The sequence below is a fragment of the Schistocerca serialis genome, chromosome 4, assembly GCF_023864345.2.
Source record: "Schistocerca serialis cubense isolate TAMUIC-IGC-003099 chromosome 4, iqSchSeri2.2, whole genome shotgun sequence".
Classification (NCBI taxonomy): Eukaryota; Metazoa; Arthropoda; class Insecta; order Orthoptera; family Acrididae; genus Schistocerca; species Schistocerca serialis.
The window spans coordinates 676,809,681-676,827,044 of NC_064641.1; the positions used below are offsets into that span (position 1 = coordinate 676,809,681).

General features: G+C 41.6%; 1 protein-coding gene across 1 annotated transcript in view; it reads left to right on the plus strand.

The window, feature by feature from the left end:
- The first annotated feature begins 1,727 nt into the window (after positions 1 to 1,727).
- LOC126474680 (uncharacterized) overlaps positions 1,728 to 17,364 on the plus strand; it is a 642,581-nt gene continuing 626,944 nt past the window's right edge. The window contains exons 1-3 of the mRNA XM_050102159.1: positions 1,728 to 1,776; positions 1,886 to 1,933; positions 5,765 to 6,006. Of these exons, the coding sequence (XP_049958116.1) occupies positions 1,728 to 1,776; positions 1,886 to 1,933; positions 5,765 to 6,006 (339 nt within the window). The remainder of the gene's footprint in view (positions 1,777 to 1,885; positions 1,934 to 5,764; positions 6,007 to 17,364) is intronic.

The following is a 17,364-nucleotide window of genomic DNA, read 5'->3' on the forward strand; positions in this document are numbered from 1 at the left end:
AGCTTGCCTGAGCCACAGTGGAAGAAAAGGGGTATTTTTGGACCGTACATAATGTGATTAAACTTACCACTGCTAACAGTAACCGCTGAGGAAAAAAGAGAAAGAAAGTAGAGAGATAGAGGGAGAGAGAATATTATCGTGTCGCGAAAGTTTCGGTACTTTGGGCGCGGGTTTGGCACCCCTGATATACAGGGTGGTCAGAAGCAGTCTGAAAAACTCGCGAGAGTGTTGCGGGGTAGGCTGTGCTCAGAAACGGTTGTTAAGAAAAAACTCGATACATTACGCCGTTTCCGAGTTAATTTGCCTTGGACTTTGCCAATAACGCTGTTGCGCAAACAAATTCAAGCGGCCCACCAGAGACAGTGTCGCCAAACGTGTTCTTCGTTTGGTTTCGTTTTGGTTTCCTAAAACCAACAAAGACAGCGATACAGAAATTCGATATGGGACGGTAGTGAGGATCGAACCGTAGTCAATGAGCAGTCTCGTGAGCTAATCAACTGGAACTAATTGTACCTGGCAAGTCCCTTAAATTTTCGCGCGCAACGGCCTGATTAGCTAACTTCAATGCGGGTTAACTCGGAAACGGCGCAACGAATCGAATTTTTTTTTTGTTAACAATTATTTCTCAACACTCTTGCAAGTTTTTCAGAATGTTTCTGATCACCCCTGTATATGTGTTAATGAAATGTGTAATTATTTGTCCAGTCACATACATGTGTTGAAGTGTGAAACTGTTGTTCGATTCTGCGCTGTCTATATTTCCCTGTATCAAAGCTTTCTAACAAGAATACTCTGACATTACTGTGCTCCCCACACTTGCTGTAAACCGTCAAATTGCTTCTAAGTCCTACTCCTTTAAATGTGTGTGTGTGTGTGTGTGTGTGTGTGTGTGTGTGTGTGTGTGTGTGTGTGCGTGTGCGTGTGCGAGAGAGTGAGGGGGGGGGGGGGGGGGGGCAGAAACGAAAACTACTGTGAGGAACAAACCAAATAATTTCGTTTCACAATGTCTTATTCCTTTCTCTGAGATGAATTTGTGATTATCATGATTGTAATCCCTGTAGTGTTCCAAAAACGACGTATTTGTTTTATTCAGTTGTTAGTGCTGCCTGGATATTTTCATCATACTAAAATCTTCACTTAAAAAAAAACTGAAAACAAATAATGCTGATGTGCTTCATTAACGTATGTTTTCATCGTTGTTAGATAAGCTAAATTCTGTTGTTTGCTTTTTTTAAACAGCCATATTCTTCATTTAAACGTAAGTTTAAATACTATAGTACAACCAGTTTAATCTTTAGAGCTGTCAGCCAACTTTAAATGTAATCTTTAACATTGTCAGCCAGCTTCAAACCATATATTTTCTGATGATGCTCTCGTTCATTTGAAGAAGAATAAAAAAAATACAAAGTGCGACTTGTGGCTGTTTTCAGAAACTCATATTCTTCTTCTTAGAGTTCAGGTACCCACAATGGTATGCTTCCAACTGTTTTAGTATACAATAACACATTAGGCGTTGATGTTTATGCAGTTAGGCAAATCAGTTCGCCAATTCTGTCATTATGTTACAAATAATCCGCTATGTTATAGATGGACTGTGATAATGAATAGCCTAGGACGATGTTTCGTGGTGTCCTTAACTGATTCTAGGCCTGAAATTCGACGAAGTTTCCTTCAGGTTGGTTTATAAAATTTTGATCGAAAGTTACCTAATGTAGGCACGCTCAGACATGCCGGACTTGATTTTATATTTTTATTTTCTCAGTTCGTATCCAGCGGGTGAGTAACAGCGTACTTACAGTGTAAGAATTCTTTCTGTACTGCAGTGCGCGATAGTGCGAGTATCCATTTCCAGTCCGTATTAACTCTGCTTGTTTCTTTGTTTCAGGTAAGGTGTTGGCTCTCAGCCAGCAAAATACTATCATTACGTCTGCAGGTGAGTGTCTTTTCGCAATTGTCTGATTCATATTTACTGTCGCAGTGTGTCTGCTTAGTTTACCTGGCATTACGATACGTCTTGTTTCTTTGGAATAATATCCCCCATCAGGAAGTACCAAAAAGTGATTCTGGAAAATGAGAACCATTGTCAGGAACAAAGTGAATGAAAAATAAAAACCGAGAAAGTGTAATTATTTCCCCGAAAGTAAAGTGAAAGCCAGTTGTACGAAAAACACTGAGTTCAAAAATGTTCAAATGTGTATGAAATCTTATGGGACTTTAACTGCTAAGGTCATCAGTCCCTAAGCTTACACACTACTTAACCTAAATTATCCTAAGGACAAACACACACACCCATGCCCGAGGGAGGATTATAACCTCCGCCAGGACCAGCCGCACAGTCCACGCATGCAGTGCCCCAGACCGCTCGGCTAATCCCGCGCGGCCAAACACTGAGTTTTAGCGTGATTTTGCAAATAAGTTCTCAGTGTCTGGGGCGAGTAACATGCATGTAACTCACTCGATTTCTAAAGGTGACATGTGCCATTTTTTTTTCTTTTTAAATACTGTAAACAGCAGTTCGCTGTTAACACATGTGGGTTTTGGATTATTCGTGTTATTCGGCTATATGTACAGTGTCTGAGTTCGCATTAACCCGGATAATTGGGACTTTGCTGTATTGAACCTGCCGATACACCCTTCTATCACGTCTCATGACATCATGAAAATAGCGGACATGAAACACTCATAATACGCCTAAAATACGCGTCATACCTAGAATTGTACTGATCATCCTGACGTCTCATTCGTTAGTATTCCCAACTCACGACGGGCCTGTCATCATTCAACTTTAGATCTCGAGCTAGGCTACAGATTGTTGTCATTGTTTTGCTCTATATCTCGTCGCGCACGATGACATCAAATGGGTAACCGAGGGGCTGGCGAGCGCTACCAAAGGCGCACGCATAGGGAAGGGGGGGGGGGAGGGGGAGGGACAAAAATGGACAGAAAACAAACAAGAAAGAGAAATAGATAAGAAGGAGAGCTACGTTTTCTTTTATTTCCGGTTAATAAGTTATGCGCCTTACCAGAAGCTGCCGTAAAGAGTAATTAATACAATTTGTTTCACTTTCGATTTTGTAGAAAATTTACGTATTACAATGATATACTTAATTTGTTGTGTACAATATTTGTCATCAATGTAGTTCATTCATATTTATCAAATAATAAAAGAAATATTATATTTTGCTTTCAACGAAACATCTCTTACTTACTCATCAGTGGCCTATAAAACTAACGATAACTGCTGAAGTAATGCACGTATTTTGTCGGTTCGAAATCGGTAATTGCGCTGTTTGTGTAAATGAACAGCGAATTATCAGTAGTGGCTGGTTGCCGTTCTGTCCTTTGCAGGAATAAAGCTGTATTTTGTACACGGCCACGGTCTCAAAATGTTAGTTTTCGACAAAATGAGATATTTTGATATGAGTCGTGTACAGCTTCCTGGGAACACAGCTATAAGTTAAGTAAAATAGTAATATTCTTTCACACACACACACACACACACACACACACACACACACACAGAGAGAGAGAGAGAGAGAGAGAGAGAGAGAGAGAGAGAGAGAGAGAGAGAGAGAGAGAGGGGGGGGGGAGAGGGAGGGAGGGAGAAAGGGGGGGTTCCTGTTATGACATCACCCACCCTCCTTGCCGCCCCGCTCTCCTCCTGAAACTACCTGCAGTACTACCCTCTACAGCTCCCAGGATCCACCAGTCACCCTGGAATAAAGTCGTGTGCAGTGAACAGCAGGTAAGGCCAAGTGATATACTCGGTGATTCAAAAAGAAAGAACAGATCTCAGTTGTTTACTACAGACAAACTATAAAAGATATAAACACATCGAGTATATGACTGGATAGAAGCAGGTTAACAGTTTTGATACAGCTGCGCTGTTGCTTGTGGCAACATGGCGACTACACCACAAGAGAATCAACTTTGTGCGTTGAAATCCATTGTCGAGTGCAATGTACTCGTACTTTCCGCCGTCGATTCAGCAAGAAGCTGCCTCTACACAAGCACATTTATGACTAGCTCACAAAATTCCTGGAAGCTGGTTGCATATGCACGTCTGGTGCAAATGTCGACGTATCCGAGATACGTTCACGCGGTGCCCTCGGAAGTCCACAAGACGGGCAGGCCAGAAATTTCCTTCTTCAGTGGTGTGGCGTGTTCTGAAACGAGGCCTGTATACGAAGCCTTGCACGTTGCAGTTACTACAGAAGTTGCATCCCGTCGACCATAGCCAACGGTACGAATTTTGTATTTCAGTTCTCCAGGATGTGCAGAAGACACTTTTCCCAACAACTTTCTTTGCGGACGAATCGACGCTTCGTCTAATGGGTAAAGTAAACTGCCATAATAAAAGAATTTAGTAGTCACAAAATGTTGGCGTCGTCATCGAACATGAAAGAAACTCACCGAAACTGAATGTATTTTGTGTTGTTTCTGTTCACAAAGTTTATGGACCTTTCCTCTTTGCAGAGGAAACATTGACACCAATGTCATACTTAGAAATGCTGCATAATTGGTTGTTTCTTCACGCACGAAGATTCCATTGATTTTATTTTTATGTATGACGGCGCTCCGCTTCACTTTCATCACCATCCCACAACGCTGGATTGGAAGCGGTGGACAACAAGATATTGTTCATTGCTTTTGGCCTTCCAGGTCACTAGTTCTCACACTTTGCGATTTTTCCTATAGGGGTACATAACAGAGAGAGTCTTCGTCACTCCAATGGAGCCGTTCTTCAGGAGCCAAGAAAATTGAAGCTGTCGATTCAATGAACAGGCATCTGTTGAATCGTGTGTGGAATGAAATGGACTGCCGTTTTGACGTTTCTTGAGCAACGCGTGGTGCTCATGTTGAGCGTACGGTATGGTGTCTGTCGGAATATAAAACTTTGAACCTTCCTCTATCCAGTGACATGTGGAATGTTTTCCTATCTTTCATAGTTTGACTTAATAAACAACTGAAATCTGTTCCTTCTATTTAAATCACTGTGCACGGTTAACTAGAATCTTACAGTGTGCGTACACAAGAGCGAATGGGCACACGAAAAAATAGGAAGCATAAGAGTTCAGAATCGTGTATTTTCAAACAGTAAAATCACCCCCAAGTTCGTCCAGGAAACATTACGTGTCTCACAACAAAATAATGTTACGTTAAACAATTATATTTTATAGATCACTAATTGTTCCTAATCTGCATAGGTGTATCATGTTTGATTGAAACCAAATTGATATTCAGTTACAAAAGACGGATAATATTTATTATTAAACTTGGTTAACCTAAATGAAGTAGCAACTGATGAGGATGAATGGCTGCAAATGTCGACGATAGTTCATTTAAGTAATGTTTTCAACAACGCTTATGAAATTTGCAAAGTCTGCGTTTAGAAAATTTGCAGGGGGGTAGCTTACCAGGAGGGGGGGGGGGTTGGGGGTGGGGGACTTTCAGCCTTAATGCTGAGTGATTTGAAGTGCGTTATCAGCGATAGTGGCAACAATCTTGTGCGAGATGCAGCGAATGTTTCATCAGACAGGATGTTAATTTTGCAGATCAATAGCCGAACAGATTTGCCGTAGTAGCGAGGCACGGTTCAATTAGGCTGTAACGCTGATCCTTTCAGTCGGCCGCGATGCAGAGCGCCGGTTTTTTTTTTTTTTTTTTTTTTTTACTGTTTTTCCCCTCCGCCACCGCGTAATCCGTGCGCCGAGTCGGGGACAGCAGGTGCGCGCGCGTGCGGCGGCCCGTGTGGTGGGGGAAGCGGCCCGCGTGGAGGGGGAAGCGCCGGCCGGCGCGCGCCGCGGCTCAGTCTGGGTCAGTAGGCTGAGCCCGACACGTCTGGTTGCGGAGTGTGCAGCCAGCCAGCCAGCTGTCCGTGTGTGCGTGCGCGCGCCGCGTGTCCCGAGTCACGGCGGCGGCCGCTCCGCCACGCCTCGTCTCACCTCGCCACGCCACCTGCTGACCGACGACTTCGAAGCCGAAAACTTTCCGCCACTGATTGAGGTAGGTGGCTCCAGAGCAGCGGCGAGTCCGCGACAATATGCGAACCTCCATCTCTGACGTCTGCGGCGTTACTGTCAGCTGTGTCGTCAGTTCGGTGTCATCCCAATATTATTGCTGCTATGGACCTAGTAGATGTTAAACATAGGTGGTGTACAGCAAAATTTTTCATCCCCGTTTTCGGATAGGCGTTTACTGTTGGTGATGACGCGAAGTTTCGTATTAGAGCTGCCGTCCGGCAGATTTTAATAGGCATGGTCCTGTTGCATTTGATGAGCGTATTTATTCGTCCAGACAAGCGTCTCTTTCTCTTCTATTATAATAGGTACGGCACTATTTACTTTCAGACAATCAAAGCAGTGTGAAAGTAAATGTTACTTTTAAGTGTCAGAGGAGGTCGTTTGAATTAGATGGAAATTAAACTCCAAATATTTATAATCTGGTTGTTATGTGCACATATGAAGAGTTTGAAGCCGAACATAACGTCGCTTAAGTCGTTCGTGAAATACTAATGTTGCAATAGTTTCCCTGTCTTCTTCTGTCAGAAACTGTAGCTATAGTGAGGAGAAGTTCCGCCTTATACTGTACACAATTCATTTATTTTCTTTTCCCATGTGTTTTCTTTATATTACCTGTGCGTGGTGTAACTCCTAGTCATTCGTTCATCAAATGACAGTTGTAACTGTGTGATTATGACCGCAACCAGTCACTTTGCGTGGTTTATTACGGCCGTAGAACTTATGCGTACGTCACGGTTACAATAGGAGTGTCTTTGACTTTTTAAAAAAAGTGTGAATTAGATTTACACACCACACATCCACACAGTTTCCGCCAGACTCTCCACGTTGCCAACTGCAGAGAGGTCGTATTGTGCGGTATACACCGCTCTAAAACTTCAAAACTTGCAAGTACAAGGGGATAATTCAAGAACACTCAGTGCAAAATTTCCCTGCGCGAACATTCCAAAACAGTCGCCCGACAACACTGCGTATGTTATTTAATTTTCCGTTTGTTTATTTGTGGCTCAGTTTCAATAGTATTTTAATTTTCTGAACTAATTAGTAAGGAAGGAATTTGGATAATTAATAATATAGCATAGAATGCTATCCAAATATACAGTGATTTTGTTCTTTAAAAAGGCTACGTTTCAGATTCGTCCCCTCGTTGGCTAGGCAATATCCTTAGACGTGGTAGCTTCCAAGAAGGTATCTAACGTGTTTACACACATCTTTTAGCAATAAGTTGGTTCTGGTACTGTTTTAGTGTCCGTTTACGTCACTACAAAGCGAGCCGATCGCATCTGTTTCTCAAATGTATCTATGAAGACGTTGGTCGTACATCGCGCGGTCGTTGCCGCATCCCATTGCAATATTATCTGTGAGCTTCCATGTGCTTACTGTAGTTTGTTATAGTTTAGTTCAACACGTATTCGGCGCTAGTTTTACAGTACCACGTGCAGAGACATAATTCTTCAGCATTCTATACCTTAACAATTTTCCCTTTAATCTCTTCACGGCTCTTTACGATTCTATGAATGCTTCCCTCGCTATTGACATCTTTGAATGCACCCATTTGCGTCATTGTTCAAGGTCGCTGTAGTCACGTAGTACTGGGGAACCCGCTTTAAATTCAGCGTTCGGCAAAGCGTAACAGAACGATAGTGTTTGTGACGCTTGGGCGCAGATGGAATGAGTTGACATTTCTGCAGAGCCCAAGACACATAAAGTAGCTTTTGTCTTCAAATTCGTTGGATTCGCCAACTCACACCCAGTCATCTTCCAGCTTAACCTAGACCTTGTGCTAAGCTACAGATCAGTCTCTCACCACAGTCAGCTTCACATTCGTTGGTTTCGCAAACTCGCAACCAAACTGTCACATTCAAAATCCACTAGTTTTTTCAACGTTTCATCGTACATTAAACTAATTCCAAGTAACGCATGTGGACTGCGGAAAGCTGCACTCTACCGCTAGAAAGGACACCGTTTCTTAGTGTGGCCGTATGTTACCTGTGAGAAGCTGCTCATTCCAAGAGTTCCACGCACCGCAGAACTGTCTCCAAGAAGTTTGCCCGCGCTAGTGTGCTAACCTCGAAGAATCGGCTGCGGATAACAAGCGTGTAGAAATAAGTTCGCTGCTGATTAGTGTGTATTCCAAGATCTTGGGCGTCACGCGCATTAATAGGTTTTATTGCGCTTTGTGAGTAAAAGAGGGCGTTAACCTTATTCCAGTTACTGGCGTGTAAATAAAAGAACGTTGTAGAACAGGGACTAAATCAATGAGGCAGTGCAGTTAAGAGAGACATTCGGAAGGATGGACTTCGCTCCCTCCGGCCTTCCTGATTTCCGTAGTTTTCTAAATCATTACAGGCAAATACCGGTATGGTTCCTTCAACAAGACGAGACGGCCGGCTATCTGTCCTATGCACATAAAAAACATAACATTGTATAATGATAGCTCCTGTCTCTTTGTGAGATCATCCCTAGATGAATAAATAAATCATACAATACTGTAGAACTTCTTTGCTTGCTGTTTCATGAAGGATTATCGTTGTTACTTAAGTGAAATCTTCTATTACCGTAATATTTACAGGAGATAGTTATTAAGCAAAACCGCCTAATAACAAGTTTCCTAGACTCACACCTGCGTTTGGTGTCTAGCGGGTTGATCAGTTTCATTTACTGCTGCTTCTAAATAAACCGCATAGCAGTAATAATCTTTGACTGAGCTAGCACATGTAGCTTCGTCATTTGTACTACGGTTCACTCTTTCATCCCTAGACGATAACGTCTAGATCTCCGAAGATAATTTTATCTCAGAGAACATAATTCAGAAACAAGACAGTAACCTCGACGCATGAGGTCTTAGATGTTTTTCCTGTGAGTGTTCTTTCACAAAAGAGGCAGAATATTTGAAAATAATGATTTGCTTTGCAACATATGAACATAAGTCTACACCGTGCATTAATAAGAACATGAGTACATGGCACAATTTTCGTTAACTTTTTGACAATGGAAAAGTCCGATCCATTAATAAAGAAAATAATTGTATGAGAACGAAGTTTTTCGCGACGGCACTGTTGTAAACATTCTAGGCCTCCTTGCCGCGTCAGTTCAGGGTAAAACCTCAAGCTTTCGAGAATTACTTCCAACAATGTGTAGAGTCCTAGGAAGACGAGATATAAAACCTATTTTACGGGCTCCTGTGAGAGTGCGGAAGCAATTATATGGGTTAATCCATCCGCGCCATTTCCAACCGCTGTGCCGAACATCAACGGCGTACTAAAAATAGAGAACTGGAGAAATCGGCAGTTGTGCACAATCTCACAAACACAAAATAGTGTTTGACGAAACAAACGTTTTGTCCCAGGCTCCTACATACTGGGGTTCTGTAATTAAATAGGCTGTAGAAATAATGTTTGAAAAGAACTTCAACCGTGACGGCGGATAATAATATTTGCGGTGCATGGAAGCGACCTCTCGATGAAGAGGAGGCAGAGATACATTCGTTGCAGTGTTTACGCTGCTACGGAAGTGGTGGCGGCACCAACGCAGACGATGGAGATAATCGTCGAAATCTCGAGGTTTTACGCTGAATCGACAGCAGCAAGACGTCCGAGAATGTTTTATACATAAGAAAGTAGTTTTTGATGTTATTTGATACCTAGAAAGAAAACAAAAAGCAGTGTATATTGTAAAAGGGAACGTAGTTTGATTTGTTACGCATGTATTTTCTTTCACCAGTGAATGTCGAGCTTTTGAAATGTTTGTATGCCACTTTTCTTTTGAGCAATGTAGAACTTTCAGCATATAACCTTCAACAACATCCGTTATGAATTTTGTTTTGACCATTAACAAACTCTCTTATAATTGCTACTTCCATAATTCTGATACTATATTCAGATTTTTTTGCGTCACGGATGGTATCTCAATCTCACGCTCAGCGTTGAGTACAGGGCTACGAACACACTTCCATTTCACTACGACCTTCCGTTGACGTCCAGTCGGAATGGACATTAAGTTAACTTTTTTTTTTTATTTATCTTGCCGTTCTTATATCGAACAACTTACGTTGGAAAGAACACACAGAAAATGTTGAGGAAGGTTGACCAAAGACTGGGTTTTATTGGCAGGACACTTAAAAAATGTAACAGACCTACTAAAGAGACTGCCTCCACTACACTTGTTCGTCCTCTTTTAGAATACTGCTGCGCAGTTTGGGATCCTTACCAGGTAGGATTGACGGAATGTATCGAGAAATACAAAGGAGGACAGCCCTTTTTGTATTATCATGAAATATGGGAGGGACTGTCAATGAAATGATATGGGATTTGGGGTGGGCATCATTAAAAGAAAGGCGTTTTTCGTTGCGGCGGAAATTTCTCACGAAATTTCGATCGCCAACTTTCTCCTCCGAATGTGAAAATACTTTTTTGACGCCGATATACATAGGGAGAAACGGTCATCTTATCGTTTTTCCCGCGCGCTGTGCGAGGTTTGAATAACACAGAATTATTGTAGAGTTGGTTCGGTGCACTTAAATGTGATTTGCAGGGTATCCATGTAGATGTAGATAAGTAAAATTGCGTTTAACATGGAGGTAACGTAGACATGGGGCTACGCTACAGATCAGTCTCACCACAGCCTTGATTCCGCATTCACATTCGTTGGCTTCAACTCTCAACCAGATTGGTACCTTCAAACCTAATCCAGATATCTGACTACACTACAGTTAGCTCTGTCCCAAAAGCCAAGATTTAAAAGAATGATAGATGAGATTGGCACCGTACCGCTTTAGCCCTATATTGCTATTCAGACAGTAGTCCGTGCGTCGTCGTAGACTTTCACCCTCTACGGTAGATGCATTCTGTTTGTCTGCTTTCATGTCAAATATCTCCATTATTATTTCCCCAAGCTTTGCAAAAATGTCATTACAAGACAACAAGTAGAAATTTGTTAGCGCCTCTTTCGTTCGAAACTTAACAGTAAATGCAACGTATTGTTGTGATTGAATTTTGGCTCACGCCCCACAACTCGAGGCTCTTCGCGACCCACTGCATGGACGCGTCGCTTTACCTTTGTGATGAAGTGGATATACGAACTTCTTGTGACGAGATATATTGAGATGGACGTAATGTTGTTTTATCATGTGTGCTTGGTTTTCAGGAAGATCTGATCCCTGAAACAAGAGGTCAAATGGTTTATCAACGATACCGTCGGAAGAGCGACCGGAAATAATGAACCATTTACTCTAACTTAACCTGTTGACAAGATGGCTGCAAACGGAGTGATCCGTAAGTTAAAATGCCTGAGCACGTGCGGTGCACAGATCTACGTCGCACTCGGAATAGTGCTCGAAGGTCGCGCACGTCCTATTGATTCTTCTCGGTGTGTCCTTGAACAAAACTCTCACCATTGGCGTTTCGTGTCTCTACCGATTAAGTAACGGCTCATTTGCCAGTCGCAACTGTGCACGTCCCTTGGCGGGAGGAATCATGACTATCACTCCGAAGACTTCATCTGTCATATAGTCGGCGGCGGTGGTCTCGTAGATGATTACAGATGGCTGCGCTTCGCTGGAAGGAAGGAAGGAGCTACTGCTGTGCGTTACGTGTCAACACGCTGTCGCACGGTTCACAGGCGGCACCGCTCATGGTATTTGCGTTGGAGAACGCGTCGCTGTGGAATTCCGTTTCACACGCCGCGTTCCTCACGTGCCAGCTGTCTACACGCGCTTGACGGCTATCGGATGTGCTTATGTCGGAAGGACATTTGTTATTGTTTCAAATACGATAGTACACTACCTGTTGTTTCACTTACGATAGTCGTTGTTAATGGTGAACTAGTTTAAGCATTCAAGTATCCGGTTTTCGTGTTTTTATTTATAAGTTACTTAGGCACCCACATAAGGTTTCCCGTAAAGGTATTTCTCCATAACGCTTCTGGTTGGTCATATTTATTTATTTATACACACACATCCATCCAACCATCTGGGATCACATTGCAATGTATGGGATTTTTCATGATACTATGAAAATGAATATATTTAGAAATATAAATAAAATCAGAATACGTAAGAATGCTTTAAGACGGCTAGGCAGGTGGTCGACCGTGGGTTTTGTGAAGGAACCGCCCTGGCATTTGCCTATAGTGACTTAGGAAGACCACGGAAGACCCAAATCAGATTGGCTGGGCAGTGCTGAACATGAATTCATCACCTTCACAAATGCAGTGCCTCATTCGGTTGGTCCCTTTTGTACCAGTGTTCTTCGATAGAAACACTGTTTTAATTTTCATCTGTACACACATCAGCGAACCCGCTTATGACTTCGGAACCACGAACTTGCTGCTGTACCCCTTGTACATACTCCAGTTCCTTCGGAAAACTTGTCTCCAGATCTGTAAGCGTGTCACTGTTCCTCGTACACACTTCAGTATCGACTCTGTAAATACGGATTTGGCTTGCAATTTTTAGCTTCCACATTCAGTTTTCTAACTTACTTCAGTTGTGATTGGACTGTCAAGTCTCTATTTCATTGTTAAAATGCTTGTTAATGTGGGGCCAGCCGCTGTGGCAGAGCGGTTCTAGGCGCTTCAGTCCGGAACCGCGCTGCTGCTACGGTCGCACGTTCGAACCCTGCCTCGTTCATGGATGTGTGTCATGTCCTTAAGTTAGTTAGGTTTAAGTAGTTTCTATGGAACTGATGACCTCAGATGTTAAGTCCCATAATGCATAGAGCCATTTGGACCATTTGTTAATGTGGGTGAATTGGGGTCAGAGAAACGTAATAGTACTGGATCTACTTGAAAGTTCATTTAATTTACTTAAATGACGAAAATAACATGTAAATATGCAAGAATACTTAAAACCAAAAATATTTCGACGTATTATATTGGGCTGGCAACCTTACGGAAGGTGGTCTTTAGATTTCAAGTTTAAGATGTCGGCTGAGCTTAAAAACACAATTTTTGACCGATTTATACCACTAGTAATAACTTACAGCTGTGAGACAAGGGCATTGTGTTCATTTTTAGAAAACTGATAGCAGCTCAGAGATGAATGGATAGATTAGTGTTGATCTACACGAAGACAGAAAGAAATCAGTAGATGTCAGACGTGTAGGAAAGGTCAGTGGCATTACGGAAGGGGTAAATATCTTTAAATAGCAATGAGGTCGTCATGTCGTTCGAAGAAAGTATGGTATATCGACAAAACAAATACTTAACTGGAGCCGAATTCACTAATAGACCGGGGGGGAGGACCACCGGAGAGATGGGACAGATTTACGAAAGACTACGGGAAGCTCAAGATCGACCGGAATGGAAGAACTGTTGGTATCGTACGTTACAAGCAGACTCAGAGGCCATCATTGAATTAACGATGATGGTATATAACCCAAAGCAGGTTTTATTGAAGTGAAATACCGCCTAATGTAAGGCACCGTTTGATTCTTTTCGTTTCATCGATACATGTTTCAGCACATTGTGCTACCTTCAGCTGATTTCTTTTTGTTTTCTTCCTGAAACAGGCGGAAATTATTTCCAGTTTACGTAAGCAAACACGAAAAGTAAGAGGAGCTAAAACATCCAAAATATGATTAAAGTGATACATAAATGCTGGTACATATGTTGAATGGGCAAGCTCTAACTGCTTTGCGACAACTCTGTCCTGCATCACTGGCATCTTTATAAAATGCTATACCCACTTCCACTTTTAATGGAAAAGGCTCATACACGGTTAGTGATTGGTGACAAAATATTCACTAATTATGTGGTCAAGATTAAGAACGTCTTTATCCATTATTAAGAAATTTCGAAGACGCTAATAATGACGTTTCACCGTGCTGAGGAAATCGGTACTGCTTATTTGCAAACATCACTCTTTCTTTTCTTTTCTTTGAGTCTCCACGGCTCCACGGAATCAATTCTGACCTTACGTTTAACAAGACAGCGAAAATCGATCTTAGAAATTAAATTTTTGTCTTCCACAAGTTGCGTCGGTTGTAGACATGGACTGTGCGGCACGAAGGAGTATCACGCTTTCGGAATTGAACTCTCGTTGACTCGCCAGTTGTCCTAAAGTTAAATGAGGCATCACGACTTACTTGCATAAGTTAGGTGCGTACTTGAGGGTCACTGAAATATAGTTAGTGATTCTCAGTTATTACAAATATTCGTATGAAATATTTATGTTCTACAAAGTTCTAACGGTATTTCGTTAATTTGTCTCGTACAGACACATTCGCATAGTATTTAGCGCTATCGGGCCAGGAAAAAAGTTGTACACAAACTTAGGAAATTTAATTTCGTCTAGCTGGCCTTAGCTTCTCGGCCCAGCGTCCTATGACATGACTGTTAGGCCGCATTTAGAAGTAATTTTCATGAATAGGAGAGCAGTCTGCATTATAACTCAACATTGCGCTGTTAAGAAACTGGTAAAACTGATGCCATCCTTTGTGAAATCCTCTTTGGTTATGAACCGTGTGGCCGCGTCGACTTGAAACGGTTTAAGGAGTTCCGTATTCATATCCAGGAAACTAGCTTGTGGCAGTCTCTGGCATGCTATTTCAAACTAACTCTATTTTGAACTGCGTCGGAGGATATCGTGATCTTGTCGTATACATGAAGGAAAATTTAATCCATTTTTCCGGCACGGATAGGTGCCTCAAGCGACTAATGAGTAAAATTTTACTCGTTTGATTGTATTATCATTTCTCTCTCGAAATGAATGTTATCTTTTAACTGTAAACGTCTGTGATGAGTACGTGTAAAAAGTAATGTTCATGTTACTGAGAGTGCCACATAAAGTGAAAGGGCGATATCCAGCGCCGGCTGTTAGTGTTTCCTTCTTTAATATCATAAGTAGAAGCGTCACTTTCACATTGTTATCCCATTCCGCAGTGAATTACTGTCTGCCTTGTTACCAGCTCTGCTCTATAAATTTTAATTCAAGAGCGAATCAAATCAGTGACAAGAAATGGTGCACGGTATATGGGCGAACGAATGACTTACAGATGTATACATAAAATAAGAGTAATGTTTACAGTGCTGCTTATTAATCACGACGTAGCGTGTTGGGCAGGTCATGAGTCATCTGAACTCGTGCAGGCTTCTTAGAAGGTAGTTCTAAATGCTGCCAGCAGAACTTGTTATGTTGTTAGTCAAAACCACAAATGGAATAAGGGAGGCAATTGCATCGCTGCAGAAGCGGTACTGCTATAGTTGCCCGCGGCATCAAGTGAACAGCGCGAAGAGTAGTTAGGCGGAGAATTGCTGGCAATTGAGTAGGAGCGTTTTGTTCTCGGTACTCGCAGAAGGGCGAGGTCAGTAGTGACCTCCTACCTCCTACACGTTGTGTAGTATTCATAGTTACGGGCAGTGACTGCTTCTGAATGTCCTCATTTTCGTAGCTTCTCTCTTCTCCCCCCCACCCCCCCCCCCCACCCCCTCCGTGACAAAAATGAAAACTGAAGTGATTGAGGAATGCAGGAATAACGACAAAATGGATTGCTACGCCTTCATTTGTTTTCGTCTGTATTGTTTCCAGTGCTCGGTAAAATGAAATGTCATAGCTCTGTGCGCTATATTCCTCCGTGGCTTACATTTCTCTACGAACGGTGTCAGGGACGAAACAAACATAACTCCTAAATCAGTCTGCAATATTTTATACGTCAGTGTCATACTTAATCGTTAAATTGCATTACTTAGTATTCCACAGATACCAAGGAACGGATGGTGGTTTCTGGGATGTGGAGAGAAGTCAAAGACTGACATTTTAGTCACTATAGTGAAATGACATAACATTATGAAATATTGATGCATACAGTGCTAATTATACCTATGAAAATCTGAAACGAATTTAACAGTTTATGTGAACATACTCTACAGTGCGGTAGAGTTGAGCTGCAGAAAATTCTTTAATTCAGCCGTAAACTCCACATTTGATATTCTCTGGTATTTTATTGAATACATGTGTACTCATGTCTTCCATTTCTTTCTGTACTAATGTTAACTACGTGAAGCGTTTGCAGAGGTAGTTTTTGATACTACAGTTACATTCGTGCTTTTCAGTATATTTTGAGAAAATTGAAATATTGGTCACTTACAAAGAAGACTAATAATCAGTGTGCATGATGTGAAGCGGTCATCAAAATACAAAGTTTTTTTGAAGAAGTCTCTGCAGGGTCTTCGAGAATGAACGCAAAAAACAAATTCTTGTTGCATGCTCCTGTATAGTGAAAAGTCGTTCCCTGTAAGTTGAGTTTGCCCATATGATGATTCCGTAACTGATTAGTGAATGCAGAATAAACTATGAAAAGTTTTTTCAGAGTCCACTATCAGTCACAAATTATTCTTGGCTTGCTTAAATTATTTAATAAAGCAACAAGTATCGCGGTACAAACCTCAACAGACTACAACGGCAATTTAAAAAACAGTGTTATTGAAGATGTTCTTCACAATCTTGGCTTGTGCTGTAAAGAACAACTTCAGTGTTAGTATAATCTTTCGTTAAATGTTTTTTTGTATTGCCATTGTAGCCTCGAAACTTTTTGCTTTATTAAATAATTTAAGTACTGTAAGTCAACAAAAATTTGTCTGGTAGCGGTCTATGTAAAACCTCGATACTTTTTAAAGTCATGGTCCATAAACAGTCAATATGGCTTTAAATTGTGGAATAAACTAGTTTCTTCCTTTTTTAAATCACCTATAACATTAATCGTGTGTACTGATAACGTAGTGGAAGCAAGGGGCTTCATTAATTCTAGGCTGTGATTTACAAAAAATTAAATTTCTACTTCTTATACTTCATTATTCGAGAAACCTGTTTTTATAGCTTGTGCAGTTCTTTGAGAAGCACTGAACTACATCTACTCAGTCTTGTCAGAATGCTGCCTTTTTCAGGAAGAGAACTGATACTGACCTTTATTTCTGCGCTTGTCCCATCTGCTAAAAGGAAAAAAATGAAGTCCTCTGATACTGCAAGTGGAAGTTAGTTTATGAATACCGGAAAAAATAGAGGACCACAAAATCGAACCTTGTGGTTCCGTCTGTCTGCTTCTAATTTTGAGTGCCTAGTGTTACGTGATTCAAATGAAACTGATACACATTGATTTCAGTCTGATCTTACACAACGCAGGCGTTAGACCGTAGAACGTGATGGAGGCTGTGTAAAGGAATAGTAAATGTAGAAGAAATGTTGACTGATACTGTCAGCAAATTCTAATTGTTGAGAATAAATACGTTCTGAGAAGAACCTTGTCGGGCATTATTAATTGAACGAATCTCTTGCGAGGACCACGAAAATATTCTGAAGAGCCAAGAGAGAGGTCCACTGGTCTTGTCAGAATCAGTACTGCAATTGCCG